Below are 27681 nucleotides of genomic sequence, written 5' to 3' on the forward strand. Positions count from 1 at the left end.
CTACTGCCTGCCACCAATTGCACGAGCGACTGCCCCCACCCCCTTCCTTGGACCAGGGAAGGCTCTGCTGCCTCCATTCATCTGGGCTGTACTTCCCGGAATGCTTCCTTCCACTGAGCAGGCTGGTTCTCCGCTCACAGCTCTCAGCTCGAATGTTACTCCATCTCACCTGATGAAATGAAATCTTACAGCCTGTTAGGAAAAATCGTAATACATTTATTTCCTTCAAATCACCCAGAACAACTTTTACTTATTGGACTCATTTTTGTTCATCATTTTTTCCCCTTCTTCAACAAAATGGAAGCTCCATGAAGGCTGGAACCCCATCTGTCTTATCTCCTTCTTTTTATTTATTTATTTATTTATTTATTTTTTAAATTTTGGTACCTGGGATGGAACTCGGGACCTTGCACTTGCAAGGCAGGTGCTGGAACCACTGAGCTATATCCCAGCCCAATGTCTTATCTCCTTCTTATTCCCCATGTCTAGTACAGTGCTTGACAAGGGTTTTTAAAGTATGCTTCATGAATGAATGAATTTATTTCTTCAAAATCCAGCTTAAATCCCACCTCCATACAAACATGCCTTGACATAACAGCTTCCTATGTGTTAAGTGCTTATTTTGTCCCAGCAATTACTTATGCTGTATTAGCTCATTTAAGGAGGCCCCTCTATTTACCTGACAAAGCTCACACAGTAGCTGTAATCCAGGCCACACACTGTGAAGTCGAAAGTTATCCTGTTGCTTGTTATTTAATATCTACCACATGCAACACTTTTTTGGTTCCAAGGAAATGAGAGAGCTTTCCCATAGCTTAGAGAGAACTCAAGGCATGCCAAGTAGCCAAAGGTCCCCTTAATGTGATAGCATAATGAGAATGTTGACACGCTGTCTGTGTTACATCAAAGATAAACATAGCTGAACATTAGATATAGCAGTGAAAACATTTTATTCAGTAATTATTGATGGTAGGGGAAAGACTCTAGGTGTTATGGCTTATATCTAGATCCTCCCCTGCCAAAGTTTCCTGAGCTCAGTCAGGGCTTTTGAAAGGTAATTAGATTATGGGGGCTTATAGCTGACTCGCTGATAGGGAGTTGGGTTTGGTCAGAAGAGTCAGGTTGGTGGGGGCCTGACCTGGAAGGGTTATCTCCCTCCCTAGCTCCTCCCTTGGTTGTTTCTGTTTCCTGTCCACCACACTGCGAGCAGCTCTCTTCCACCATGCCCCTGTGCCATGATGTCCTGCCTTGTGGCCAGCCAAGTATGGACTGAAAGGAAAGCCAAGATAAACCTCTCCTCCCTTTAAGTTTTGGGCATCAGGTATTTGGTTATTTTGTCCAGCAATTAGAAAGTAACTAAGACATGAGGTAACTGGAACTTTTTTTTTTTTTTTAGAGAAAATGGGAATGAGAGGAGAGGATGGCAAGGGACCTTGATTCCAGTCAGGAAAGTAAAAAATGACAGAAGTGGCAGAGGGGGTCGGTGTATGTGAAATACACCCAGGTTTGCTACCTAGCACTTCTGGAAATCAGACTCCTCCCCTCCCACAGAGTCTGGGAGGCAGGCCCCTGTGTGCAGGTGGACAGGGATGAATAGCCAATTCTTTTGTCAGCCTGGAGTTTCCTCAGACAGGCATTTTAAGGGGGGCTAGGATGAGCCCTTGAGCTGTCAGAAAGTATGTTAGCATTTGTTCAAATTTTTATAGGCCAAGGTTGAGGGCTAGAATAAAAGAGGCTCTCAGAGGAGCACGGTTAGCATTTGGTCGAGGAAGGAGTTTTCGTCAATTATAAACATTGAACAGAATGTCTAACCTGACTTGCAAGTGGACAAGCTCCATTCCACCTGTAAAGATGTCAAAAAAACTTACAGCAAGATAGTCTGAGCTTTGAGGCGTGAGAGCAAGGTATGCACCTTGATTCCCCCTTTTCCAGAAGCATTTGCTAAAATCTTAACTTTCTAGAAAGGATTGTCTATTCTGTCAAAAAGAAAAAGTCTATGAAACCAAGTTACTTCACAATGAGAAGCCACAAAGAAGGGTTCCTAGTGTGGTGTGTTAACTGTTGGGTTTTGGTTTGTTTGTTTTGTTTTTTGGTACTGGGTATCGAACTCAGGTCCTTGCGCTTGCAAGACAGGCAGCGGAACCACTGAGCTAAATACCCGGCCCTGCTGGGCTTTGGAATATCAGCTTTGCAGTGCTGTGGAGTCCCAGCTGGAGCCGCAGCATTGCTGATTTCCCTGAGCAATGTCCAGGCCAGGCAGCAGGTTGTGAACTCTGAAGTCTATAGTGCTGGAAACGGAAGGGATAAGGACTTCTCAGACTCTTCCAGATGCTTCTGCAACCTGGGAATTCTGCCCCACTTCTTACGTTACATGCCAGTTACAATCTATTCCTTCAAGTTTGGGGCTCAGATCCGAAGGAGCACCCCTAGATTCCAAAGAGTCCTCCATTCGTTGTAAAAATACAACATTAGGGGCAGTCTTCTCTCCAGACAGCACTGCGTGTGGCCCGCCCCGGACTGGTAGTGAGCTGGAAGTCCCCAAGGGCTCTTATTTCCACCATTCTACCCCGAGAGTCTTTTAAGAGTCACTCCTGAAGTCAACTCAGCCTCTGAATACACGGACCAGCGATTTTCTTCTTGGGTTCCACCCTTTCGGGAATGTGTGCAGTCAGGAAAATGCCACCCAACCTGTCTCTCCCTGCCTGACAGACCAGCTGGGAGCACCTGTCCTACTGGGTGTGTTTCCTTCCGGACAGCCTCCCTTCTATTAAAGAGGGTGTCTTCTCTTAATTAGATCTTAAACTCCACATACTCAACTCTTCATTGAGGTAGAATCTGGGTGAGGCTGCATTTTACCGAGGACTCTGTTTTTTGCTTCTTCAGTGGCCAGGAAGGTAATTGAACGCCATGGTTCTAATGACACATTTTCCATTCCAGTTGCCTGAAGCTCTGTCTCTGATAAATAGTTTAGCAAGTGCCTCTTTGGCAGCCACCTGCCTCCCAGGACCGGGCTGCTGGGGTAACCTGCACTCCTCTCATCATGTCAGAGACCCTATAAATTAGGGAGAACTCTCGCCACCTCTAGTTACGGCAAGGGAGCACGACTAGCACAGCACTGCAGACTATGGACGGAGAAGGAGTCAAAATGTATTGCTGTGATCTTGCGGGGCTGGCTCAGGCACAGACAAGGCCTCACGTCCACTCAGGGGCTCAAATTTAGACACTGAAATTATCTCCAAATGAGCCTGCAGAGTCCCAACGCGTGTAGGTCAGCGGATCCTTTAACCGCAGTGAATAAACACATAAAAAAATCCACAATGTGAGCCTGCTTTGGGCTCTGCCTTCTTTTGTTGTTCGTCGCATACATCAGGAACCAAAACAAAAATTCTGATCCTGTCCCACTATCTTTTGGGGGGGGCGGGGGGGACTGGGCATTGAACTCGGGTCCTTGTGCTTGTAAGGCAGGCAGCAGAACCACTGAGCTAAATCCCCAGCCCCTATCCCACTAGCTTGAGGACTCCGTCACTACCGAGGGGTGGTGGGAAAGCGCCACGTGGAAGGCTGGGTTTGGGTGGCAGGACACGAGAAGCAGAGCCCCGCCCCCGGGAGAGGCCCTCCGCGGGGGGCGGGGCTTCAGCATCCGGGTCAGTGACGTCACTCGGCCCCGCCCACCGGAAAGCGTAGGGCGGTGCCGCGGCGGCGGGGGAGGGATGGGCCGGGGATTCGGGGTGGGCGTGGTCGCTGCCGGAGGGGGCGGGGCGCGGCGAGGCGCGGCGGCCGGAAGCTGGGAAGCAGCGGGCAGAGCAGGGTCTGTCACGGGCTGGAGGTGTCGGTTCCTTAGCGGGGCAGGACGCGGGCGCGGTGGGAGGGGCTGCCAGCCGGTCCCTGTATTTCCTCTTTCCTTGTTGCGCGCGCGGCTCATCCCCGAGGTGCAAAGCCGGAAACCAATAGGCCCCCACTGTGCCCCAGCTTGACCTGTGGCCGCGAGGGCGCCGGTGACTTCCGGGACCCGCTCAGGAAAGCGGTTCAGGGTGCTCCGGGGTGAAAAGTCCTTTGGCTGTGTCGAGGCTGGCACTTCCGGGGAAGTCACCCCCACTAAACATCCACCATCCTGATTTTTGTGTCTCACACAGGTCCCTGACTAAGTGAAGCGGAGCCTTTAGGGTTAGCTAAAGTGGATGCCACAGTGCAGCCTCTTGATGCAGCCTGGATCTAGCCGGTGTGATGAGACTCCTTCCCTCCTGTGGGGTTTGGATCCTGTGTTTGTAGCCTTTGCGAAACTCTACATCAGGGATATCCTGGCCATGAAGGAATCCCACCAAGTTCCAGGTACGTGGCCGGGCAGCCTGGTCGGTCACCTGTGCTGCTCCGCACCCCCTGCCTGCCCGCCCCGCCCCGGGGCCATCAGGAGGCCTTCCCTGCTGTGGGCCTTGCAGAGGAAGGTTTTTACTAGTGTTTAAGTCTTGCAGATGGAAAAACCCTCAGTTGTTTTTCTAGGTCTCTTGGAAAGATCTCTGGACGGGGCATTCCTCGCCCTCATTGTGCCCTTTACCCTCTCTGGATCAGGTGGCTCACTTCTAGAGCTTAGGTTTCTCTAACGGGCTTTAACCATGCCTGATCTTGTGAGGATTTCTTTTTTGCTGATTTAGAATCCAAATAATACGAGCTCCCTGGGAGAAAGGACCTGGGCTGTCCTGTTCACCTGTGTGACCGCAGCACCTTCAAGAGCACTTGGCATGTCGTGGTTGGGCCCTCAGGAAACAGCCACAGGAGCAGCTTGGTGGTACAGAGCTGATAGATACCCCAATGTGTTCAGGGTAGCTCGAGGCAGTGAGAGCACCAGTTTCAGGCCAGGCTGGGCTACATAGTGAGACCTTATCTCAAAAAGCCAAAAAAGAAACAGCAATTGAAAGAACAAGCCATTATACATTTAAAGTTAAATAAAATCTTTTTTAGCGGGGGCATAGTGGCGTACGCCTGAGATCCCAATAATCCCAGCACTCTGGAAGGCTGAGGCACGAGGGTCACTTGTAGTTCAAGACCAGCCTAGGCTACACAGTGAATTCAAGGCCAGTCTGAACTACATAGCGAGACCCTGTCTCAAAAAAAAAAAGCCTTTTTTATTAAAGTAGTAGTTACTGAAGGCACCTAAAAGATATGCCCAAAAGTACAACAAATGTAATTTGGGGTAGATTGGAATAATTCAAGTAGCCGTGGATAGCTCTTCACGTGTTTACTGTGCTATATAAGAGATAAGAGGTGTTTGCTTAAATTCTTTACTCTGAGGGTAGCTTTCTGGCCGTGAGCCTTCCGAATACCAAGCTGTGTGTGAGTCAGAAGTAGGATCTCAAGTACCCACAGCTGTACTCAGGTGAGGTTTCGTGTGGTTCCAGTTACATACAAATATATTTGGGTGACCTTACACTGAAGCCTTTTGTACAGATTTTTCACCACACCTTCATTTCCTCATTATTGTTGGACGTGGTCTGTTTTTTTCCTTGGAAGGCAGCCAGCCTCCCCCAGTTTTCCATTTTCCACAACAATCTGGTATTCTTCATAGCTCATCTCCTCAGGAAGAAATTAATTCACACCAAATGCTTAAAGATCCGTGGGTGAACAAGCAAGTGTCAGGGCTTAACTCTTCCTGGGGCAGAGGGTGTTATGATGTGCTAAAACAAACCAGTGAAAACTAGTGTTGGTGCTCTTCTCTCTTCTTTTTTTTTTTTGAAGGAAACCTTATGATTGATGTAGATATCAACCATAATTTTAGTGATTTTCTTCAGACTATATTCTAGGGATCAGAGGAGTAGGGAACACCACTTGTCTAGGTTTTTGTTTTGTTGGTTTGGTTTACCATAAAGAGGAAACTTGTAGCTGGACATGATAGTGAATGTCTATAATTCCAGCTATTTAAGAAGCTGAGGCAGGAGGATTGCAAATTTGAGGCCAGCCTGGGCCATTTAGTAAGATCCTATCTCAGAATTTTTCAAAGGGCCAGTGATGTAGCTCAGTGGTAGAGCGCCTCAGGTTCAATCCCTGCACACGTGCCACACACAAAGGAAACTTGTGACTACATAAAATTTAGAAATGTTTAAACAACAATCACACAAAAAAATCCTAAAACCATAAAGATTAGCCAAAAAAATGACGAAACATGAATCCAGTGTTTGCTATGATAAAGAATTTGCCTGACATTGTCCTCGGTCCTGGGAGGTGTGACCTCTGAACCCTTGCAATTTCCCGAGGGGTAGGAGTGTCTCTGTTGTGACAGCTCACCACTGAAGCCGTAATTAGTCCATGCTCCTAAGGTGCCTTGTATGGACCCCTCAGTTTCAGATAGGAACTGCCCACACTGAAGGTCAGCCTTCCTATTGGTTGGGATTTGGGCCCAAGTCTGAATCAGTGTGAACCCTTGGAGATTCAGGGAGTTCATTCATACAGCCGTGAGTCAATCATGCCTACATTAGGAAACCCCAATAAAAACTGGGCAGGGAGGCCGGGTGAGTTCCTCATCGGTCGGAGGATGATGTGTCTGAGGACATGGAGCTTCACATTTGGATGCCCCAGACCTTGCCTTATGCCGTCTCTTCCTTTAGCGCACAGGTCCCGATCTGTTCCCTCCATCACAGAACTACAAGTATAGCACCATGTGTTCTAGCAGATTGTTACACCTGAGGGAGTCATGGCAACCCCACATTGACAGCCAGTTGGTCAAAAGTGAAGGTTGCCTGAGGATCCCCACAAAAATTGGGGCTAGTAACTGAGGTGAGGGCACTTCCGTGGGGGATTGTGCCTTATACCTATGCAATTTAAGCGGGAATTTAGCATTAGAATTGCACTGGGAGATGACTGCAAAAATGTCATGTCCCGGCCGGGGATTTAGCTCAGTGGTTTCACCGCCTGCTGTGCAGGTGCAAGGACCCGAGTTCGATCTCCAGGACCAAAAAAAAAAAGTCATGTCCCTAAACATGAATTTAGGGTTTAACTAATAAAAATTTTTTCAGGTTTGACTGTAGGGGTGATGATATTTATGTTATTTACAGGTTTTGCTTTTTGTATTAAAAAAAACCAATAATTCATAAAACACAGAAGTGGTCTTTGTTTTAAAGGTCTTCACATGTTACATTTTGATTAAAAAATATCTCTGTGTTTGGAAACGAACTATCTTGTTTTGCCCAGCTCTTACATCGCAAACAGCACAGAAATCTGTGACCCCAGAAGGTATAAGGTGGTCTCCCCCACCAGCAAGGAAGCAGTCAGTTCTGCAGTGGATTCCAACTGGGCGTCCTCTAATCCAGGTCAGTTTTGACACCGTCTACCTGGAGATGGTGTCAGGTCCCACAGGTTGAGGGCTTTTCCCAAGACGCCACTTCTGATGCCAGTTGGAAGCCCTGGGTTGTTTTCACTGTGCTTCTGACTGTCTGGTGGTAAATCAGGGTTCCCGCAAATGGGCAGCTGATGTGACTGAAGGAAACATGTTTACCAGTTTATCTCGGAGGGCATTACAGAGGCTACTGATAGACAGATGGCTAGGAAGCTGAGGGAGAAGTGGCGCCGAGCCACCATGCCCTCCCCAGGTGTGTCCTGCCCTCCTGGAAGCTCTCAACCCCACCTTTTGGGGTTTACGGAGACTTCATTGCATGGTCATGATGGAAGTATGGACAGCTGTGTTGAAATATAGTTGGACAAAATGCCTGGGATCCACTGCTAAGAAACTGAAGATAACCCAGCAAGCAAGACCTGCCTGTCCAGATTCTCCCATCCAAGTACTAACCAGGCCTGACTCTGCTTAGCTTCCGAGGTCAGACGAGATCAGGCGTGTTCAGGGTGTTATGGCCATAGACTGTCTGCCTGTCCACATTCTTCGTGGCCTCTTTGAAGTGTTCCTTCTCCCGGGTGTGGGGCAGGAGGACCCCTCTGGAATGAGGAAGGTCTTATGGCCTACTCTTGAGCAGGATAGGTCCAAGAGTTTCTTTGTGGCCACCTAAAGGTAGCAGAATTAGTTTCTATACCTGCATTGAGGAGAGTTATAAGCCAGGAACCATCGAAGAAAACTAAAAAATTTACGTCCTGATACCACAATAACTATCTCATATTCTTAGACCAGTGTACAATCCTTACACTCTCTTCCTACCAAATACAGTGAAGTAGATGTACCATACAGCTCGCCTTCCATATCCATACGTTCCTTGTCCACAGGCACAACCAATCTTGGTCAGTAATATTTGGGGAAAAGTTTGTGTCTGTACTGAGTATGTACAGCCTTTTTCTTCTTATTCCCTAAACAGTATAGTACAGTAACTACTTACAGAGCATTTGTATTGTATGAGTGTTATAAGTAATGATTTAAAGTATTGGCGGGCATGGGTAGGTTATGTGCAAATAATAATGGCTATTTTCTATAAGGACTTGAGCATCCTCAGATTTTTATATCAACAGAAGGTTCTGGAACCAATCCCCCATGAACATCCGGGATGACTGTCTTCATAAGAATTGTATTAATAATGATCTATGTTTGAAAATACTGTCTTAGGCATTTTTTTGCTATCAAATTTCAATGAGAGCAATTATAGCATCAGTAAAATAATAGCAACTAAACTGGAAAGGAGAGCCGTCAAAAGTACTGTACTTTTAAAGAGAGATAACAGGCAGATGTCTTGCTGTGGTTGTGGGTGTTCAAGGTCAGCTGTTTAAAGCTGCCTGTGAGCCTGGGCCCTGATCCCTCGCAGCGGTGCCCCCTCCTCCTGGGGGCCTGGGGGTCTGAGGATCCCCTGGTACATACAGGCCTCTGTGGGCTACGTGGGAACAGCAGGAGCAGAGGCCCCTTGGGAAAGGCTGCCACATGAACTTGCTAGTACTTGTCTATGGTGATCATTTTCTTTTTAGTGTATTTTTACTGGTAGCACATATAACCTATCTTGGTGATCACTGTCTTTTCTTACTTAGCCTGTGTACCTTTCTCTGGATCCATAGCACTTCTGTCCAACTCCCTGGAGCTCTCTTCTCAAAGGAAAAAGCTCACTCTGATGGAAGGAAGTGGTTGCTAATTCTTCTCCATATCTTCTTCGGCTGTCCTTTTGTAGACACTGAGAATCTCACTCGCTCCGTGCTTGTTTCCATGTACTGTGAAACATTTCTGCTGCATTTGTAAGTAATGCATTTCCTCCTCCATCAGTTTCCATGGAGATTTCACATTCACACCCTGTGTTAATTTTCTGCTGCAGTTGTCTTCTCTTGCTTAGTGATGCATTTAAGATGTTGTGTCTTGGGATTGGAAGGATTTCCTTGTGTCCTTGAGTGACCATGTCTGCCCTCGAAGGCAAACTGTGGAGTGGAAGTTTATAGGACTCAAGTGAGTCCTTTTTCTAAGGAAGTTTCCTGTGTCCTCAATTGAATACCTGTTCATTGTTTGTTTGTATTTATTTGTTGTTTGTTTGAGACAGGGTCTCACTGTGTGGTCTAGGCTGGTCTTAACTCACTACATAGTCCAGGCTGGCCTCAAACTTGTGGCGATCCTCCTGCCTCAGGCTCCTGAGTGCTGGGATTATAGGCATGGGCCACCATGTCCAGCTATTGTTTTCATTTCTGCAAGGTACAGAGTTTGTAGGTGACTTGGAGATGTCACTGCCTGTACTGTTAGTCCAGTCTTCTCTCCCACTGCCTTCTCCAAAAATCTCAGCCCAGGCAGAGCACCTGTGGGCCAGCTGTTCTTCCATCTTAAAGGCCTTAGAAGTTCATATGTTTTCTGTGGATTCCCATTTAGGCCCAGTTCCTGGATGGGGGCGACTCTCTTTTTGGGGGTGACATAGTGACCCCTGTCCCTGCCCTTCCGTGGCCTTTCCATATTCAGCTCATGGCCCCTGGTTGCGCAGAGTCCTCTTGAGAAGCGTGGTTCCACACAGTGCCAAGGCCTGATTGGTGTGCTTCCTTTCCTCCCGCCGTCTCACTCTCCCTGTCTGCCCGGCAGACTGAGGCTCAGGGCTCCCTTGTCCGCACCTGGGACTGTGGTGAGCAACTCATCCCCAGCCCTCCTGTCCTCAGGCGGAACAAGAGAATCATCCACAGCGGCCAGCCTGGGCATTCAGGGCGCGGGTTCCCCGTGGCTTGGAGTGTGGAGGCTCTGAGCAGGCTCTGACTGATGAGGAAAGGAGGTAGGCAAGTGCCCGAAGCGATCATGGCCTCTGTTTATGACCCACGTGGCCATTCAGAAGTGTGTACCTGCGCAGGAAGCGTCTGGCCATCGCTGGAGCAGGGAGGCTGGAGGGGGCGTTAGGGTACCTTGGGGCAGGTGACAGGACAGGGCTGTGGCACTGTCACGTAAGTGGAAGCAAGGGAGCTCAATTGAGGAGGGCAGGGGCAGGTGGCTCTGCAGGGGCCGGAGTCAGACTCAGACTCGGCTCCCAGAGTCCCTCCACTTGGGTCCCATCCCTAGGCCAGAAAAATTCTTCGGTGTCAGTAGCAGGCTCCCTCTCAGATTTCTCCTGTAGCAGGGACTTGCCTCCCAGAGCCTCTACTCTGAGTTTTGAAGATAGAGGGGGTTTTGTTTGTTTGGTTTTAGTGTTTTGTTTTGAGACAGAGTACTGTGTAGCTCAGGCTGGCCTCGAACTCATGGAGAGCCTCCTGTCTCAGTTTCCTGAGTGCTGGGATTGCAGGCCTATGTCACCTTGCCCATTTGAAAACAGAGCTTTTAAAAAAGAAGTTTTTGTCTTGTAATCTGCCAGCCCCAAGGGGTAGCATTTTGCGAACTATATATCATATCATTGTTATATCTATATAACAAAGAAAAGGGGGCGGGGCTTTCACCAGTTCATAGAAATGATGACTCGCTACTTAGGAAAGCACTGTTAAAAAGTCAGAAGGCATTCTCAGGGTCTCCTTTCTCTTTCCTGTCCTGTGTCGGTCCCATCATGTGATGACTGTTTTCAGGCTTGTGAGTGTTCTCCTTGGAGGTGCATTTCACACCCACAGGTAGAAAGCCAGTTCATCAATCTTGCACTAGTTTTCCTGTTTCTGCACTAGCAAAACCTTGCCGAAAACCAGGCTTTCTGCATGACTCTCGAGGAGGAGACCTGGATTTCCTGGAGCGTGCCACCTGTGAGGGCTCTTTCTTAGGACTGGGACTGCAGCCAGCAGCCTGCCTCCACTTTCCACATCTGCTGCACCACCCCAAAAGATATTTAATGAAGCAAAAAATTAATCACCTGTAACTTTGCTTTTTAAAAATTTCAGGTATCTTTTTGTATAATGGGCATCCAATAAAACAAATAGACATCCTGGGAACCGTCATTGGAGTGAGAGAAAGAGATGCTTTCTACAGTTACGGAGGTAAGAGCAATTGTATCCGGAATTGAGTTGTGGTAGAAAGTCCCCATGTAACTAAAGGTTGGATTTTACACAGCCCGGCCTTTCAGAGCTGCTGGGGACCTCACAAAGAACATTCCTCTGTCGGGGGCCTCTTGGAACCCTGCATGTGGACTGTGTAAAACGAGACAAGAGGTAGAGTGATACCGATGATACCGTGAAGTGACCACCACTGGGGAGTCAGGAGGTGGAAGAATTAAAACACAGCAGTGTAGGGTACCAGATCGACAGGGGGGAACACCCGACCCTGTGGGCACAGCTATAAATAGCAAAGGAGGCTATCTGGTTATAATGATACCTTTACAAAGAAGGAGCCAGGTTAATGTCCAAGTAGACTCTTTCAGAAGACACAAAGGTGTGAAAAATAAATTTATATCCAGAAGAATTTTTTAAAAAGCTTTTTGGTACTCAATAAATATCCATAATCAGAAAAGTTCCCTTCCCTTATGATGATGGAAACTATATAAAGGGTTTCTATATTTTGGAGGCCAGCGAATTACTAGAATGTGATTTTAGTGTAGTACTTCTTGAATGTTTTGAGCTGAACGTAAGTATTTTAATATATTGCCTTTTGCAACTTCAAGATTCCCTAGTTAAGAGGCCAAGTTAGGTATTTGATGGGAAAGAAGTTTGAATTCCAAACCTTTGCCAAAATGGACACTTGCTTTTTGCGATGCTGCCTTGGATTTGTATTCTTGCTCTACCTGGAGGGAGATAGAAGGCATCAGACTTAGTGATCAAAAATACTTCCTTGGCAGTTTATGCACCATTGATAATTATAGATACAGCAGCATTGCATTCTTCTCCGTTTGTTCATTTTCCTGACGATGACTTCTTGTGCTTATAAAATAACATGTGAGAGATGAGATCTCCCATGCCTTCTGCTTTTTCTCAGTGCATAATCTGGAATAGATCAATTTGTTGTCAGACATGCATGCACTGAATCTCTTCTCTGCTTTGTTTGACCAAAGGGTCGGTCCTGTTTTTCTCAATGTGGGCATACCCAGCTGTGGCCGAGTGCATTGCCTGCAGTACAATAAAGCACTTCCTCCCTGCCTTTTAGTGATAAAATAATAGTGTCCTTCAGTTTACAAAGCACCTTTATAGTCATCATCCACCTTATCTTCCCCCTAATCTTCTGAAATAGGACAAATTATTCCCATTTCGGAGACGGGAAAGCTAAAGCTCAGTGACTTGCTTAGGGCTCCAGTGATGAGGGTGTGTGAGTCCAGTCTTCTGTGTGCTCTGCAGTGTACACATAAGAGATTTCTCTCTCCTTCCATCCCCTTGCCCGTCCAGACCCCCAGCCCCACATCATCTGGATCTGGTTTTTAGTTTTCTGCTTTTCAGATGAAATAAATGAGACTGTTGAAAACCTCAGTCCTGGCTCTAGAACCAGGCCAAAATTAGCCTGTGACCTAACAGAGCATTTCTTACACCCTCTTCCCATTATGGAAAGATTAAGGCTGCGTGCTTGACTCTTCCCAAGAAGCCTGGGTGGGGGCCAACAGCCCGCCACATCTGTGGGCTGCACAAAAACAGACATCTGAATGTGGAAGTAATCGAGAGCAGAAGTGCTTTTGTGACTCATTCTCACCTGGCCTGCTCAAGCGGAGAGCCGCTTCTGTCCCTGCCGTCTGTCTTTGGGCCCAGCGTGGCTCTTAGCCCACCTTCCAGGCAGCCACACCCTGCTGCCCGTTTCACCACAGGCCCGTGCTGGGGGGTGCATCTGCCCACAGCACCACCCTGCTCGGGACCCTGACGCAGGGGCTGCCGGGAGAGGTTGCAAACCAGGGAAGCTGGGGTTTGGTGGCAGTGCCCGCAGTGCACAGAGCACCTGGCAGCAACACAAACTCGGGCTGCAGATTTGGGAGGCTCAGGCCAAGACCAGAAAGCTCACGTTTCCTAGGACAGATGTTCACCTACTCAGGTTTTTTTTTTCTTTCCATCATAAATCAAGATTTTCAATTAACCGGAGAAGTTGTGCGCCTAGATATGTCATACCGTCTTTTTTTTTTTTTTTTTTTTTTTTTGGTACCGGGGCTCAAACTCGGATCCTTCTGCTTGCAAGGCAGGCGGCAGAACCACTGAGCTAAATCCCCGGCCCCATGTCATACCATCTTTAAACCCACATGTCCTTACTGTTTGCTTCCTTAAGTCATACTCACTATAAAAGAAAATTTAAAACTAAAAAAGTGTTAATGATATACATACAAGTCATGTGAAATGCGATAAATCGGATAAACACAATGTCCTTGTTTGGGTGAACATTGTTCCTGATATTCCTAATGTGCTAATATTTAAGAAATATAGAAATGCCTTATTTCCTTAGTGCTACTATACATATGTCCTGTCTTCTTTATATTTAAAATAAGACAGTCAACGCATACAATGAATGTGGGGTTCTTTTCCCATATTCCAAAAGATACTATTAGCACCCAATGTTTTAAAATCATTTATGGGGCAGGGGATTTAGCTCAGTGGTGCCGCTGCCTGCCCCACAAGCACAAGAACCCGAGTTCGATCCCCAGTATCAAAAAAGAAAAGAAAAGAAATAAAATCATTTATGTTACAAGGCTGGGGATGTAGCTCAGTGGCACCGCGCCTGCCTGGCAAGCACAAGGTCCTGAGTTTGATCCCCAGTACCAGAAAAAAATCATTTATGTTACAATTTACTGTTTGTTTTACATAAATTATATGTAAGACTTCTAAAATATATAAAATTTCTGTTTCACAGTAAGGCACCTATATCTTTTTTTTTTTTTTGGTACCAGGGATCGAACTTGGGTCCTTGTGCTTGCAAGGCAGGTGACAGAACCACTGAGCTAAATCCCTGGCCCGGGCACCTATATCTTTTAACAAAAGTGAGTGTAGATCTTCGTTGTAATGCTTTATTCTCATATACTGTTATTGTAACTTATTTAATCAATTCCATATATTTAGGTTATTTACAATTTTAAGTGTTATAAACAGTACCAAAGTGAACAGCCTTATAGGAGGTATCTGTATCTACATACTTACTCTGTTTTTCTCCTCAGAGTAATTTATTGGAAGCAATTGCTAGGTCAAAGGATATATACATTTCAAAATTTGATGCATGTTTTTAGACTTGCTTTTTAGAATTTTAGTACTGATTTAAACTTCCACTCATAACATATGAATATCAGTATCTAATAGTTGAGAAATTATTCAAACTGGCTCTTTTTTCATGGTAAATGGTGAATTTAGCATACTGACATATTTATTGGTCGTGCTTATGTCTTTCATTAATTGCATATTCTTTTTCTTTGCCACTGTTTCTCTTGTAGCTTGGTCTTTTTCTTATTAAATTAGAATGAGCTAGGGGCAGGGATTTAGCTCACTGGTTCCGTCGCAAGCGCAAGGTCCCGAGTTCAAGCCCTGGTACCAAAAAACAAACAAGCAAACAAATTGTAATGAGCTCTCAATCTATTAAGACACTGGCCCCATCATTTAGAAAATTGCTATCCATTATTAGTTTTTAGATCAGCAACCATGTCAGACTTAAAAACCAAGTTCTCTTTTTTGGTTTTGCTTAAAGCAGTCTCTCCCCACCAACCAAAGGCCTGAAGTATTAATCCATATTTTCTTAAGTTTATATATATATATATATATATATATATATATATATATATTTTTTTTTTTTTTTTTTTTTTTTTTTTTTTTTTGGTACCAGGGATCAAACTCAGGTCCTTGTGTTTGTGGGGCAGGTGGTGGATCCACTGAGATAAATCCCCGGCCCTTAAGTTCACCCATTTAATATAATGAAACACATCTAGAATTTATTTTAAGTATTCTTGACTTTTTCTTTCAACATAGATTCAAACCAGCAATAAAATATTTTGACCTTATATTTCTTCTACATTATGTGTGATTTTACAACAGTCTACTCAATTTCTTCTTTTAATTATGAGGCCCACTAGCCTGTGCTTAGTAACCTTGATTCTGAATCTGTCAGAAATTAGGCAAAGAGAAAATCTCCAAATTCTTCTATAGGTACTATGGGAATTGTTTGTCTTGTTTTGTACTAGAAATAAAATAAGCTGAACCAGTACCGTTTTTGTGGCCAGGATATAATTATTTTCTATTATGAAAATAAAACAGTGTCCTTCTGTGACAGGCTTGGCTCCCCTTGCGTCCCCTGCAGGGGTAATGACTGAGCAGAAGCCCTTTGCAGAGAGAAGCCCTAGCCAAACAACCTGAGACACTTTGTGTTGAGTCACCAGCAGCTAGAGAAAGAGAAGTGGTGACAGGAGGCTGTGCCCTGGGTGCTGGTGCCCTCGACCACAGACTGTGTGATGCTGTCTTGGTCCAGGGTGGGAGAGAAAGGCTGAGTTTGTGTGTGGGCAGTCCTTGAGATCTCCGAACACGACTTCCCGAGGACACCACTTCTGGTAGAGGGGTGTAGATGAGGCCACTAGTACTGTCCAGGTAGGGTAAGGAAGTGTTGGGCACGTATACTCCGCTCACATGTGTGCAGGCCATACTGGCATGTGGGGAGAGATTGAATTTTAAAGATGGAGGACCTTGATAAGGGCTTTCCCCATCTAAGCTTTGGAAAAACGTCATTTTGGGGCTGGGGATTTAGTTCAGTGGTGCCGCCGCATGCCTTGCAAGTGCAAGGTCCTGAGTTCAATCCCCGGTACCCCCAAAAAAGAAAGAAAAACGTCATTTTTCAGTGTGCCTGAGTGTAATAATGACATGTGAACTCACCAGCTATGCCTGGATCTCTTCTACCCTTCTGTGCTTCTCTTGCAGTGGATGATAGCACAGGAGTTATAAACTGCATCTGCTGGAAAAAGCTGAGCAATACTGAGACTTCCCCAGGTAATTCTGTTAGCCACATTCCTTTGCTCTTCAGCTAACCAATAGATTTCAAGGTGACTCATCAGAGCAGCTACAGGCTGAATTTTCACTTTCACCCTCCAGTGATGTGCAGTGAGGGACTTGGAACACAGTACTCAGAGATTGGGCTGCTCTGAAAACTGGCACCAGGGCGGGTAATGTGCAGTTGCTTCTCTTTCTCCCACCTCTTCGGTGCTCATTTCTTCCTGGTCATAACCCTTGACCAGAATTTTGAGACTGCTTTTCCCACTAGCCTCTCTGCAGCTGTGGTCCAGATTTTCTGAATTTCTAATATGTTAAGATGAATTCCAGGACTTCTGAGATTGTTAGGATGGGATTCCTTTGGAAGCTAGCCATTAAGTAAGATAAACTGCAAAAGAACTTTAAAATTGTATATTGATCCCATTGACTATAACTGAAGCAACATTTGGAGTTACTTAAATGCATTTTAATAATTCCTGAGTACTCTTTTTGTTTGTTTTGTGGTACTGGTGCATGCTAGGAAGCACTCTACCGCTGAGCTACAACCCCTACCCTCTTGGGTAGTCTTTAAAGTTTGGTTCATCCTATTTAAAAAGTATTGTGTGACACTGGTGATCGCTTTTGACTCTAGAAAAGCTGCAGGAATTGGCGCCTCACTTTTCCTGCTTTATAAAGCATGCAGCCTGGCGTCATGCATGTGGGGTACTGAGTCAAGGCCACTGTGCTGGTGCTGTGGTTGGGATGAATGTGCCCCAGCGGTCACCTGTAAAGGCCGGTTCCTCAGGGTGGCAGTATTGGGAGGTGCTGTGCCCAGTTAAGAGGCAGGGCCTAGTTGGGGGTCCTTAGGTCTCTGGAGGCAGCGCCCTCAGGGGCTGTGATTCTCAGGCCCCTGACTCTGTTTGCCTCCTGGCTCCATGTATGCTTGCTCCTACACTCACCACAAACCAGTACGGCTGCCTGGTTTTGGACTTGAACCTCTAGAACAGCGATGGTGAACCTTTTAGAGACAAAGTGCCTAAATTGCAACCCAAAACCCACTTATTTATCACAAAGTGCCAATACTGCAATTAAACCTGAATACTCAGGGTTTAGTTTTGAAAAAACAACTGTCATCCGATGCTCAGCTGCTGGGGCAACCTGGCTTGCATGCCGACAGACACGGCCTGCGCGCCTGCAGCGGCTCGCGTGCCATAAGTTCGCCACTGCCGCTCTAGAAACTTGTGGTCAGCGTCTCCACGATTGAACACGGGCACCAAACGCAGAAGCAGGCATAGGTGGCCTCAACGAATGGGCCTGGCTGTGTCCCAGAAGAGCGTTATTCAGAAAGATAGGCGTTGAATGGGCCTGGTCCAGGGCCATGCTTTGTCGGCCTCTGTTTCAGATTCGTTTTCAGAGTTTTCCCAATTCACTTTTTTTTTAAGAAATGACATCAGGAAAATTATATAATTCTTATACTTAGTAATTTTTTTAGATCAATGAAATGGCCATTAATACCGAGAGTAAGATTTTTTTAAATGTCAGTAAGTAGATGGATCAGTAACAATCGCAGAGGGAAGCCTTAATTTGAAGTTACTTTGCAAATATGAAGAGAGGGTAAGAATATCAGAAAAAAGCCTGCATGTGATTATCATCTTGTTACACATGAATGATGCTTTTAAATTGCTCCCCACTTGCCCATTCTTTCCTTTTCATGTAATTGCCCAACGTTTACAAGCTTGCCATTGAAAAGTGGCCGGCCAATGGAGACAAAAATTTTTAAACAAAATTTAGTCAAAGCCAAAATCCTGTTCCAGTCAAAGTATAAGAATATAATGTTCACTCTTACAAATGTCACATTAAATGTACCGTGTGGACTTAGCTTATAAGTGAAGCTAAGAAAGCTTGCTCCTCAGCATTGGAGAGGTAAAGGGCATTAGCTCTCCCACTGTCCCCTTACATTCACGCGTTGCAGGCTGGAGCGTCTGGGGCGGTTTGCCGCACCCTTCAGATGAAAGCTGGGCCTCTTGTCAGACCGACCGTCAGCCTGGTAATGCCAGCATTTATCATCAGCCGTAAAGTCTGTATAATGGAGGTGAGGGTTATAAACGCCCTTAACACTCACCTGAAGGAGAATGGCGCCTGGGGACGGGAGCACGGAGGAGACAGACGTTCCCCAGGTGATGCTGGCCTGTGTTCTGCAGAGAAACCCAGTGTGCCATGCGGCGCTGACACCGGTTGTCTGGCTTCCTAGGCACTGGCTGCTGCCCATGTGCAGCCCCCCACCCCGCCCCCCTCGCGTAGCACAGGTGTTAAGGTGAATGCCTCTCTCTGCGCTGGACACTGGCAGGGTTGTCCACATTGTGTTAGGGCAGAATATGTGACCAGGCTACCAAAAAACATTCACTCGCCATGGGAGCCCTATTAGAAGGCAAACCACAAATAGCACAACCTCAGGACACCAATCAGCACATAACAAAGTCGTTGCTTCAGGTAGATAACAATATTTTTTAAAAGTTCCCTGTGTTTTCCATATTGCAGCGTGTATAGAACAACCCACAGAAGACAGAGGTGTACATTTATCCCAGTAAACGTGTCAAGCTCTCCTACGCCCCTGGCTGTTAAAGTGCGGAAACTGTTACCAATGACGAGAGGGATAGACTCAAAAGTCAAGATTTTTTCAAACTTTTATAAAGTAGAATGAAATTATCTAAATGTGAAAAAGAAAGTGGAGTGTGGAGGGTGTGTGTAATAAGGCTCACAATAAAGTGTCCTGACATTTAAAAGAAACTAGCAAAGCTGAAGAGGTGGAGGGCTGATTCATAAAGAAATAGAGAGTGGATCATCTCGTATGTGAGTGGGTCTTGGAATTTAAAGCACAGTAAAACTTTGTGGACTCATGTCGTGTCTGCTAAGGAGTTAAAGGTCCCAGCCGTGGAAACTGGTGGAACGTGCACCTTGCCGATGACATTATGTAAAGACCGGGTGGCACGGTTATTTTTTCTAGAAGACATTCTGACAGTGTGTTACAGACTGCAAGCCTAATGAAAGACCCCCAAAGAAAAAAAAATAATTTTGTCCAGAGAGCTTCACAGATAGCACGCATTTATCACTCCTGTGGATCTGACGTTGGTCAGAGCACATGAGGGGAGAGTTAAATTAGATCATACACATAAAAGTAGATCTCACACACCTGTGTGTGCGAGGAGTCTATCCATCCCCATTTCATAGTTGAAGAAGCAGGGACTTAAGAGTAGAGAGAAAGGGGCACAGTGGGGTTCATAAGTAACCCAAGGCCACACAGCTAGTAAGAGGCAAACTGAGATTAAATCCGGTCTAAGTCAAGGAGCCAAAAGCTGACCTCTAAGCTGTACTGCCCCCACACAGTGCTAGTGGTACAAATCAAAATTGTTTTAGCCGGTGTGGTGGTAAACACCAGTAATCCCAGCACTCCGGAGGCTGAGGCAGGAGGATTCTAAGTCTCAGTGCCGTGAGTTTGAGGCCAGCCTGAACTACATAGTGAGACCTTGTCTCAAAAAACAAAAACAAAATTTTTAAATATAAACAGAAATACTGAATGCGGCTGTCTAAATAAACCATCCTCTTAGTAAGACAGAATGGCATGTTGCTATTTAAAATGCCATGGTGTGTAGACTCTGTGGGATACATAATGTGTGTTTGGAATTACAGTAGGCAGAAAAACAACATGAAATCATTTATCTTGATCATAGCAGCTGTGCGAAACGAGAGTCCTGGGCAGGCAGCAGGAAGCGCAGGAGAAGCAGAGGGGCTCTGCAGCCAGAGTGTGTGGCTCGCACCCACTGCTTCAATGCCGCTGAGATTCCGGTTCCTGCCCTCTAAGTTGGGCCGTCATAGAGAGGAGCGGTTGTGAGATTTAGATGTGCTGATGCACCCCTCTGCCCATACACTCGTGCTGCTTATACAATGCGCAGGTGAAGTTTGAGTGATGACGATTACTTAGGATTGAATACGCACTGGTTTCTTTCCACCATGCAGTTGCTTATAAGGTTATACTTTAAATGGTATAAGAGTGAGTATGCATGTGAAGAGAGGCTAGTTCCTCAGTCATGAGAGGTGAGAGGTTAAGACAGCGGTGAGCCCATGGCACGTGTGCCACAGCGAGCACCGGAGCCCTCTCTGCAATGACATCGTGAGTTTATGAGTTGTTTTTTCTACAGTAAACTTCAGTGTTCAGGTTTAATTACAGTCTTGGCACTGTGATGAACGAGTGGGTCTGGGGTTGCGGTTTGGGCACTCAACTCTGAAAGGTTCACCGTCACCAGACTAGGACACGGAGACCTAGGTGGGGCAGTCTTTGCCCAGACGCCTGAAGGTTGGAGACCAGTTGCCCTGCAGCCCAACTGAGCACATTGCGCACATTGTACATCGGCCGCGTGACCACGCTGCCCACAGGAGAGACAAGGCATCACAGCTGCCCAGAGCTCCCCCCTTGGGCTCAGTGCACACTCTGCCCCCTCGTTCTACTTCTGCATAACTACGGCGTACACCCTGTGTTCTGTAGAGCATTTCCAAGGGCCCTGAGGAGCTCCTGTAGTGGGCCGGTGACCAGGAGAACAAACGCTGGGCTCCCCACTGCGCGCCCTCTCCGTGTCCTGGAGTGGTGGGCTCATGCCTCTCTCCCCGCGTCCGCCCTCACAGCTGCTCCAAGCTCGGCAAGAGAGCTGAGTGTGATCTCAGAGCTTGAGAAGCTGCAAGAGACCATCGAGCAGAGAACCAAGATAGAAATTGGGGACGTTATCCGAATCAGAGGCTACATCCGCACATACAGGGAAGAGCGGGAAATCCATGCTGCCACTTACTGTAAGCACAGGATGTTTCTGCCACATTGGTTGCTATTCTGGGTGTGTGTTCAGTGAACTCTTGTTTAGCTAAAAGTCAGACTTCCAAAAAGTTTAGAAGACGTAACCCTAATGGGGGAAGTTAGATGGTGTAGCATGCTTTCTTTAATTGGTGTAGTGTTCCTTAATATTATTTTGAAGAAAGTTAGTTATATGTATATAATGGCTATATCTGGTTGGCAAGTTCATTTGGACACTGTGAGACTCTTTAAGTGTCAGTCCACTAAGGTAGATGTTTCATACGCTTCAAAATGGTGGAGGTTTCCTGAGCACCCTTAAGATGTTCGCCCGAAGTGAAAACAGCTCCATCAGAAATGGGACAGTCCCACACCATCTCCCCTTCGCGCTGCGCTGGCTGCTACTCAGCTGGAAATGTCAGGGACAGTCTCTGTCGTGTACCAGAGCACCAGATGAATAGCTGCACCGTCCTGGCCCCCACCCCTGTCACTCCTGCTGCTCCGGGCATGGCCTTCCCTCTCAGGGCCGACTGGGCGCCATCAGGTGCAGCCAGCCTGCTGTGCTCATAGTGATGTGGCCCTGATCGTGCTTTAATCTCTGTGGCATCTCTCCGGGGGGTGTTAGATAAAGTGGATGACCCGATGTGGAACATTCAAATTGCAAGAATGCTTGAGCTGCCTGATCTCTACAGGAGAGTATATGACCAGCCCTTCCACAGCCAGGCCTCAGAACAAGAAGAGGCAAGCAGGTGAGTTTCACTCTGTCCCTGCCAAAGATATGCAGCAGAGCCAGGCAGTGGCGGCTTGGATGCTGGGGTTGGCCTGGGCCAGAGCTCTGACCCTCTGGGGCCTCAGTCTCCTCATCTCATCTCCACAGTGAGGTCAGTAATAGTATAAATGTACTTGGGGGCCGGGGATTTAGCTCAGTGGTTCTGGCGCCTGCCTCAGAAGGACAAGGTCCCAAGTTTGATCCCTGGTACAAAAAAAAAAAAAAAAAAACCAAGACAAATGTACTTGGGTCATCGTAAGGAAAATATGTGTATAATTAATGTCGCTGACAGCTTTCCCGTTGCTAGGACAAAATACCTGGCACTCACAACTTAAAGGAGAGATTTACTTTGGCATATGATTTCAGTCTGTGGTCGTCTGGTAGATGGGCATGGTAGACGAAAGCTGCTCACCTCACAGTGACCCGGAAGCAGACAGGGAGGGGAGGAGCCAGGCGTGAGGCCACACCCCAGGGACGGGGCCCTTCCTGCCAGGCCCCACTTCCAAACTTGAGACTTGGCACAGATTTTAGATCTAAACCATAACAGAGTGGAAGGGGGAGCAGAGAAAACATATTGGAAGAAATAATGGGTGACATTTTTCCAAGTTGGATGAAAACTGTGTAAACACAGATCCAAGAGGCTCAACAAATCCCAAGGCAAGAGACAGGAGGAAAACTGTAATGAGCCTCACAAACAGATACTATACCACAGCATGTCATAACCAAAACCTACCAAAAACCCCAGCTGCAACAGCTAAGCAACAGTTCTCCACCAGTGGGTAAAACCCAACCCAACCCAACCCAGGAGGAATGGTGTATAGGAATTTGCCGGTATGTGGGAAGAGGTCCTAAGGACCAGTTACAGTGGCTCCCTGGGCAGGCTGGGAGGATAGGATGGGAGGAGGAGGAAAGGGAGGAGGAAAGGGAGTTTTTAAATGTATGCTGTCCTCTAATTTTTAAAAAAAATTTTCTTGCAATGCTAGGGATAGAAGCCAGGGCCTTGCATGTTCTAGGCAAGTGCCACACCACTGAGCTGCACCCCAGCCCTCCCTCTAATTTTTTTTTAACGTGACTATATTACATATCCAGGAAATTTTTTAAAGAAAGTACAAATGATAGACCTGTATAAAGTAGGAAGTGGCAATTGTCCCCTGGGTGCCATTCCCCAGAGGTTACCCCTACACCAGGCTCCGGAGTCTCCCTGTAGGTTCATTTCTTCTGCGCGTGAATAGTCATCCATATATTCTGGACTCTTTCCTTGGCTTTGCTGGGGGGGAGGGATGCTGGGGATTGAACTCAGGGCCTGACCCTTTTTTGTTGCTGTTTCAAGACAGGATCCTGCTAAGTTGCCTAGGCTTAGCTCAAATTTTTAATCTTCTGCCTCAGCCTCCCTTAGTGCTAGGTTTACAGACATTCGCCACCACACCCGGCTCTACTTTTTTTTTCAATCTATCATGAATATCTCTGTTAATTCTTATAGTTCTACCTCACAGTTTTAAACCAACATACGATGCTCACTGTGTGAGCTACCCTTGATGTCAAAAACAAGCATCAATATAATATTGCACCTAGTGTTGTGATACAGTATTACATTTTAGCTGATTTCCTGTCTTAGGCACACCAGGAAAGGGAGAGAGGTGATAGTCTTCTGCAGGGCTTCTAAAACCTTTCCCCCACCAGCAATCCAGGTGCCCTGGACCTTGCCAGCCTCACGTGTTTGCTGAGTGAAAAAGTCAAAGAATTCCTCCTGGAGAAGAAAGTGCACACCTTCTACCAGCGGGAGTTGGAAGCGGTGGCCTCCTTGCTGTCCCTTGCCAATCAGCCTGTGATTCGTGGCCCCAGCTCCAACCAGGTGAGTGGTGTGCGCACGTGCGAATCTGAGTCCCGTGGCCGAAGGTGTGGGTGGCCGTGCCTGGTGGAGAGACGCACAGAGTGGGCCGAGGGACAGAAGTCCCGGTTCCGGCTGTGTCGCTTCTGTTTCAGAGAGGCCGCTGACCTTGACGAGTTTGAAATGAGGCTGGACCTGCCCTTTTCTCCTCCCTGCTCAATCTCATCGCCCTTAATCTTCCTGGAGGGAACTAATAACAGGCTTGGGTCTGGCTGTCCCTGCTCACTGAGAGGGTGGTCAATCGCAGCCAAAGCCGAACGGTGGGCAAATGGGCAAGAGCAGTCAGCTGCCCTCCGCCCACGGTCAGTTACTGATCAGCAGGATAATTCGTGAACTTGAACCAGGGTTTTTAACAACTGCTTCCCTTTTCTTCTGAGTAAGGTTAATCTGTCATGTTTTAGGAGTTTAAACAAAGATCCAGTTGTATTCAGTCTAGTTTGTAGGTAAAAGTCTCGGAATACTGATGTTAATTTCTGTTCCTTTTTTTTTTAACCTCTAGTGTTACAGGCAGACATTTTTAGTTGTTTGGTGTTTATGTGTTTGAAATTAAGAATTATCAGAGACTGTTTTAGGCTTTCCTTTTACTCCATAAGATTGTTGTTATTGTGATGTGACTCATTTATTTTAAAGTAAATAAATGACTTCAGCGTAAATATCACCTTCCCCTCTGCAGTTGTCTGTTCTGGTTGCCGCTTGTCCCTCACTCTGACCACCGGTTACTTTTGTATCTGTGATGTCACTTCACACTGTCAGAATTAAGATCCATGAGATCAGAGGCTTCATCTGACTTATTCTTTGTTCTCTACCCAGGCAGCACCTGAACCAGGGCAGGATAAAGCAGGTCCTCAGTAATTATTTGATTGAAGAAATGAATACTTACAAAAATTCAAATGGTTCCCCAAAGTAGGTAGTTAAAAGTAGGTGTCCTTCCCATCCTCCTCGCATCTCGTTCCTGTCCCCAGAGGCGGGCCCACTGCACGTGCTGTCGAGATGGTCTGTGCCTGGGGACGCCACACCAGGGTCCCCAGTGGGCGGTATGCTGTTGCACCCCAGAAGGTGCCCACTTTTCTCTGAGCTGTGTCTCGTACTGGCAGATCCTTTCCTGGTGGTGTATGTACATTTGCCTTCTGCTGCCTGACCCAGCGGATGGTTCTCTCCGCTCCTGAGCTGCTCAGACGTGTGCTAGTCTTCCGTTACTGGCAGGGCTACCGTGCACACACACTCTCGCTCAGGAGCCTGAGTTGTGCTTTGCAATCCCAGTGGAGCAGATCCAGGGTCACCGTCCTGGCCTGCTAGCCATGGCCACTGCTTCTCAGTTGTTTTCACGCACCTGATTACATTCTCCTGCCAACAGGCTCGTGTGCCCAGTGACCCAGGATTTCATGAGAGACAAGGGATAGCATTTCAGAAAACACCTGGTGGAGAAGGTCACAGCTCCCCGTGTTGCTCTTTGCCAAGGTTGCTCTGAACAGCCCCAGCTTGCCAGCTGTCACTGACAGAGAGGGTGACCTCCCCACTCAGTCACGCGGAGGAGGCTCAAAGGCAGGTTGACCTCCTCGCACTTCTGATGACTGTCCATCTGCTCGCAGGGACACTAGCGCTCAGGGAGGCCCACATTCTTCCCATGGAGCCAGTCCTCTGAATGGCTGTAATGAAGCAGCTCCCCCACTTGGAGTAATCTGTGAGGAAGTCTGGGGCTGTTAGCCTTTTCAGAATGCTTAGGGCCGAGAATTGCATCTGCCCGGTGCTCTGTGCCTAAGAAGGAATGGCTATGGCACTATTATTTGCTCCGTCTTTGGAGACGATCTTTCCATCAGTTAGGAATTAGTCTCCCTCATTGCTGAGGTGGAGGAGGTTGGTTTTGTGACACTGGATCCGTTTAATAACGCCCTGGGAGACCGAAGATGCTCATAATGACAGTGGCCGAGAGCCTTTGGCGCTTCATGTTGTAGAGCCCCACAGAGCCACCGTGATGGTGTCGTGGATTTGAGAGGGGAGAGCGGTTTGAATGTTTCTCCTTTTCTTTTTTTCCGTCTAGGCCCTTAGCAAGTCCAGAAACATGATAAGCACATCTTGCAAACCATTGTTTCTTTTGACAGCTGGATAAAAATGGACTTTGTTTGGGAGCGAAGACTATATATATTTATTTCAGGGAGGTGCCCAGTTCTTGACCTGACCCTAAGGCTGGGGTCGTTCAACCAGTTGCAGTTTTAGTCTATGAGCAGTTTTGGTTTCCTGAACTGGGTGAGTCTGTCATTGCTCTTTCAAGAACAACAAGAAAGACACAGATCCCAGTCCAGGAAGAGCTGCTGGCATTTTGGAAGCAGGAGCTAGAGGTCTTCCCCTGGAGCCTGCAGTCTTTAAACCAAGCCAGGAAACTTGTCCCAAGGTCAGCTGAGGCCAACGTTTCTGGAAAGGAAGCTTCACACATTGTTTATATTTACTGGGAGCCTTTCTGTTGTTCACAGCTAAAACTGCTTTTCCTCTCGCAGGCCTGCACGCTCTTTCTGCCACTTGGTCTTACTGAAGAAAGGAGCAGATGTGAGCACAAAAGGTTGCCCAAAGTGAGAGCTGTGCATTAAGCAAACAGATCATGACTAAAGCACAGAGCAGTTCACAAGCAGCAGTCTGCCGGGCAGCTCCTGCTGTGCTTGCGTACTGTCCCACTCGCTGGCCCACACACGCATCTTTCTTGGCTCAGCAGATTAGAAGCCTGTTAAGTGGATTCATGAACCAGTTGGTCAGGGGAGTTGTTTGTAGGTGCTAGAAGGTGGAACTTACGTCTTTTCTTCATTTTTCCTCTCCATACAGATGGAGTTTCAAAACACCACCACTTCCAAGGCCATTCATAGTATATTTAAGAATGCTATACAGCTGCTGCAGGAGAAAGGACTCGTTTTCCAGAAGGATGATGGTTTTGATAACCTGTACTATGTAAGAGCCGTAACTTCACTTTTTCCTTTCATAGCTTCAATTACAAACATATTGTTACTAATGAATATTTACGATTTTAAAAAATTAGTAGGTGGCATATAAAGCCAGAAGTGAACATTTGCCTCACCCTTCTCCAGGCCACCTCTTCTAGCCGCGTGTCCTTCCAGACATTTATCTGCACATTTATCTGCATGTACAGATGTGCTCCCGTGGCTTCTTTGTTTTACACAAAATGTGGTCCTCTTCTAAGTTGGGACTTGTCACCTCAGCAAGACATGGGCCAGATGACTGTTCACCGGAGGGGGACAGCCCGTGCCTTGGAGGATATTCAGCAGCATCCATGTGCTTCCCTCCCTGGGTGCCAGGAGTACCTCCGCCACTGTGCCAATCACAAATGTCCCTGCACATTGCTAAATACCCCCTGGGACAGCTGAGAGCTGCTACTCTAAGTAATGCTAATGATACTAAAATAGCACATGACAGGCACCTTTCCCCGGTCGTGCTTAGGAATCTACCTCAGTCTTCCTGACACCCTTGTGGTATTCCACTTTATGGGTGCTTGCCATGCCTGTTTTAGGTCTGTGACGGGCTGTCGTGGTTTTTCCAACTTCTGCTGTTACAGAGAGTGTTACATTGGCCCTTTTTGTGCAGCTGTCTTTGTGAACTTGTGCACTGTTTCTGTAAGACTGGCTCTGAAGGACTGTTTCGGGAGCAGAGGACACATGGTTTTATGCTCTCACTGGCGCAGTCCGAGGGGCCTCCCGAAGGCCGTGCCCACTGACCTCCTGCTGGGAGCCTAAACTGGGGTGCCCGGGTGCCTCCTCCTCTCCCAGCTACAAGTTTGCCCCTTGCTGCAACCTCTTCATCTTGGGGGAGCCAGGTTGGAAACGAGTCTCTTTGGGATATGAGGTCAACCGTAAATGTGGCTTCAGGGAGGTGAGTCTTCTCCATGGTTAGGCCCGTCTAGCTAGAGTCCCCTGGGGAGGATGTCCTGAGTGGCTCACATCCTGATGTCCACTTGCCCCAGGAGCCCCATCCTGGAGTTTTCAGTGCTGCCTGGTAACTTCTGGA

At 47.0% G+C, this 27681-nt stretch overlaps 1 protein-coding gene across 6 annotated transcripts in view; it reads left to right on the top strand.

The window, feature by feature from the left end:
- The first annotated feature begins 3716 nt into the window (after positions 1 to 3716).
- The window catches only part of Stn1 (STN1 subunit of CST complex), a 44178-nt gene continuing 20213 nt past the window's right edge, over positions 3717 to 27681 (top strand). For 3 of the 6 annotated variants that reach the window (XM_087185852.1, XM_004866493.3, XM_087185853.1), the window contains exons 1-8: positions 3717 to 3808; positions 4134 to 4329; positions 11230 to 11325; positions 16138 to 16206; positions 20863 to 21024; positions 21645 to 21768; positions 23469 to 23640; positions 26488 to 26610. In XM_087185852.1, coding sequence (XP_087041978.1) covers positions 4179 to 4329; positions 11230 to 11325; positions 16138 to 16206; positions 20863 to 21024; positions 21645 to 21768; positions 23469 to 23640; positions 26488 to 26610 — 897 coding nt within the window. In that variant the 5' untranslated portion in view covers positions 3717 to 3808; positions 4134 to 4178. The other 3 variants (XM_087185850.1, XM_087185849.1, XM_004866492.3) reach the window with 3 other exon arrangements.

The sequence above is a fragment of the Heterocephalus glaber genome, unplaced genomic scaffold (genome assembly GCF_053883595.1).
Source record: "Heterocephalus glaber isolate CG9 unplaced genomic scaffold, H.glaber_assembly_v1.0 deba00001498, whole genome shotgun sequence".
In the NCBI taxonomy this organism is placed as follows: Eukaryota; Metazoa; Chordata; class Mammalia; order Rodentia; family Bathyergidae; genus Heterocephalus; species Heterocephalus glaber.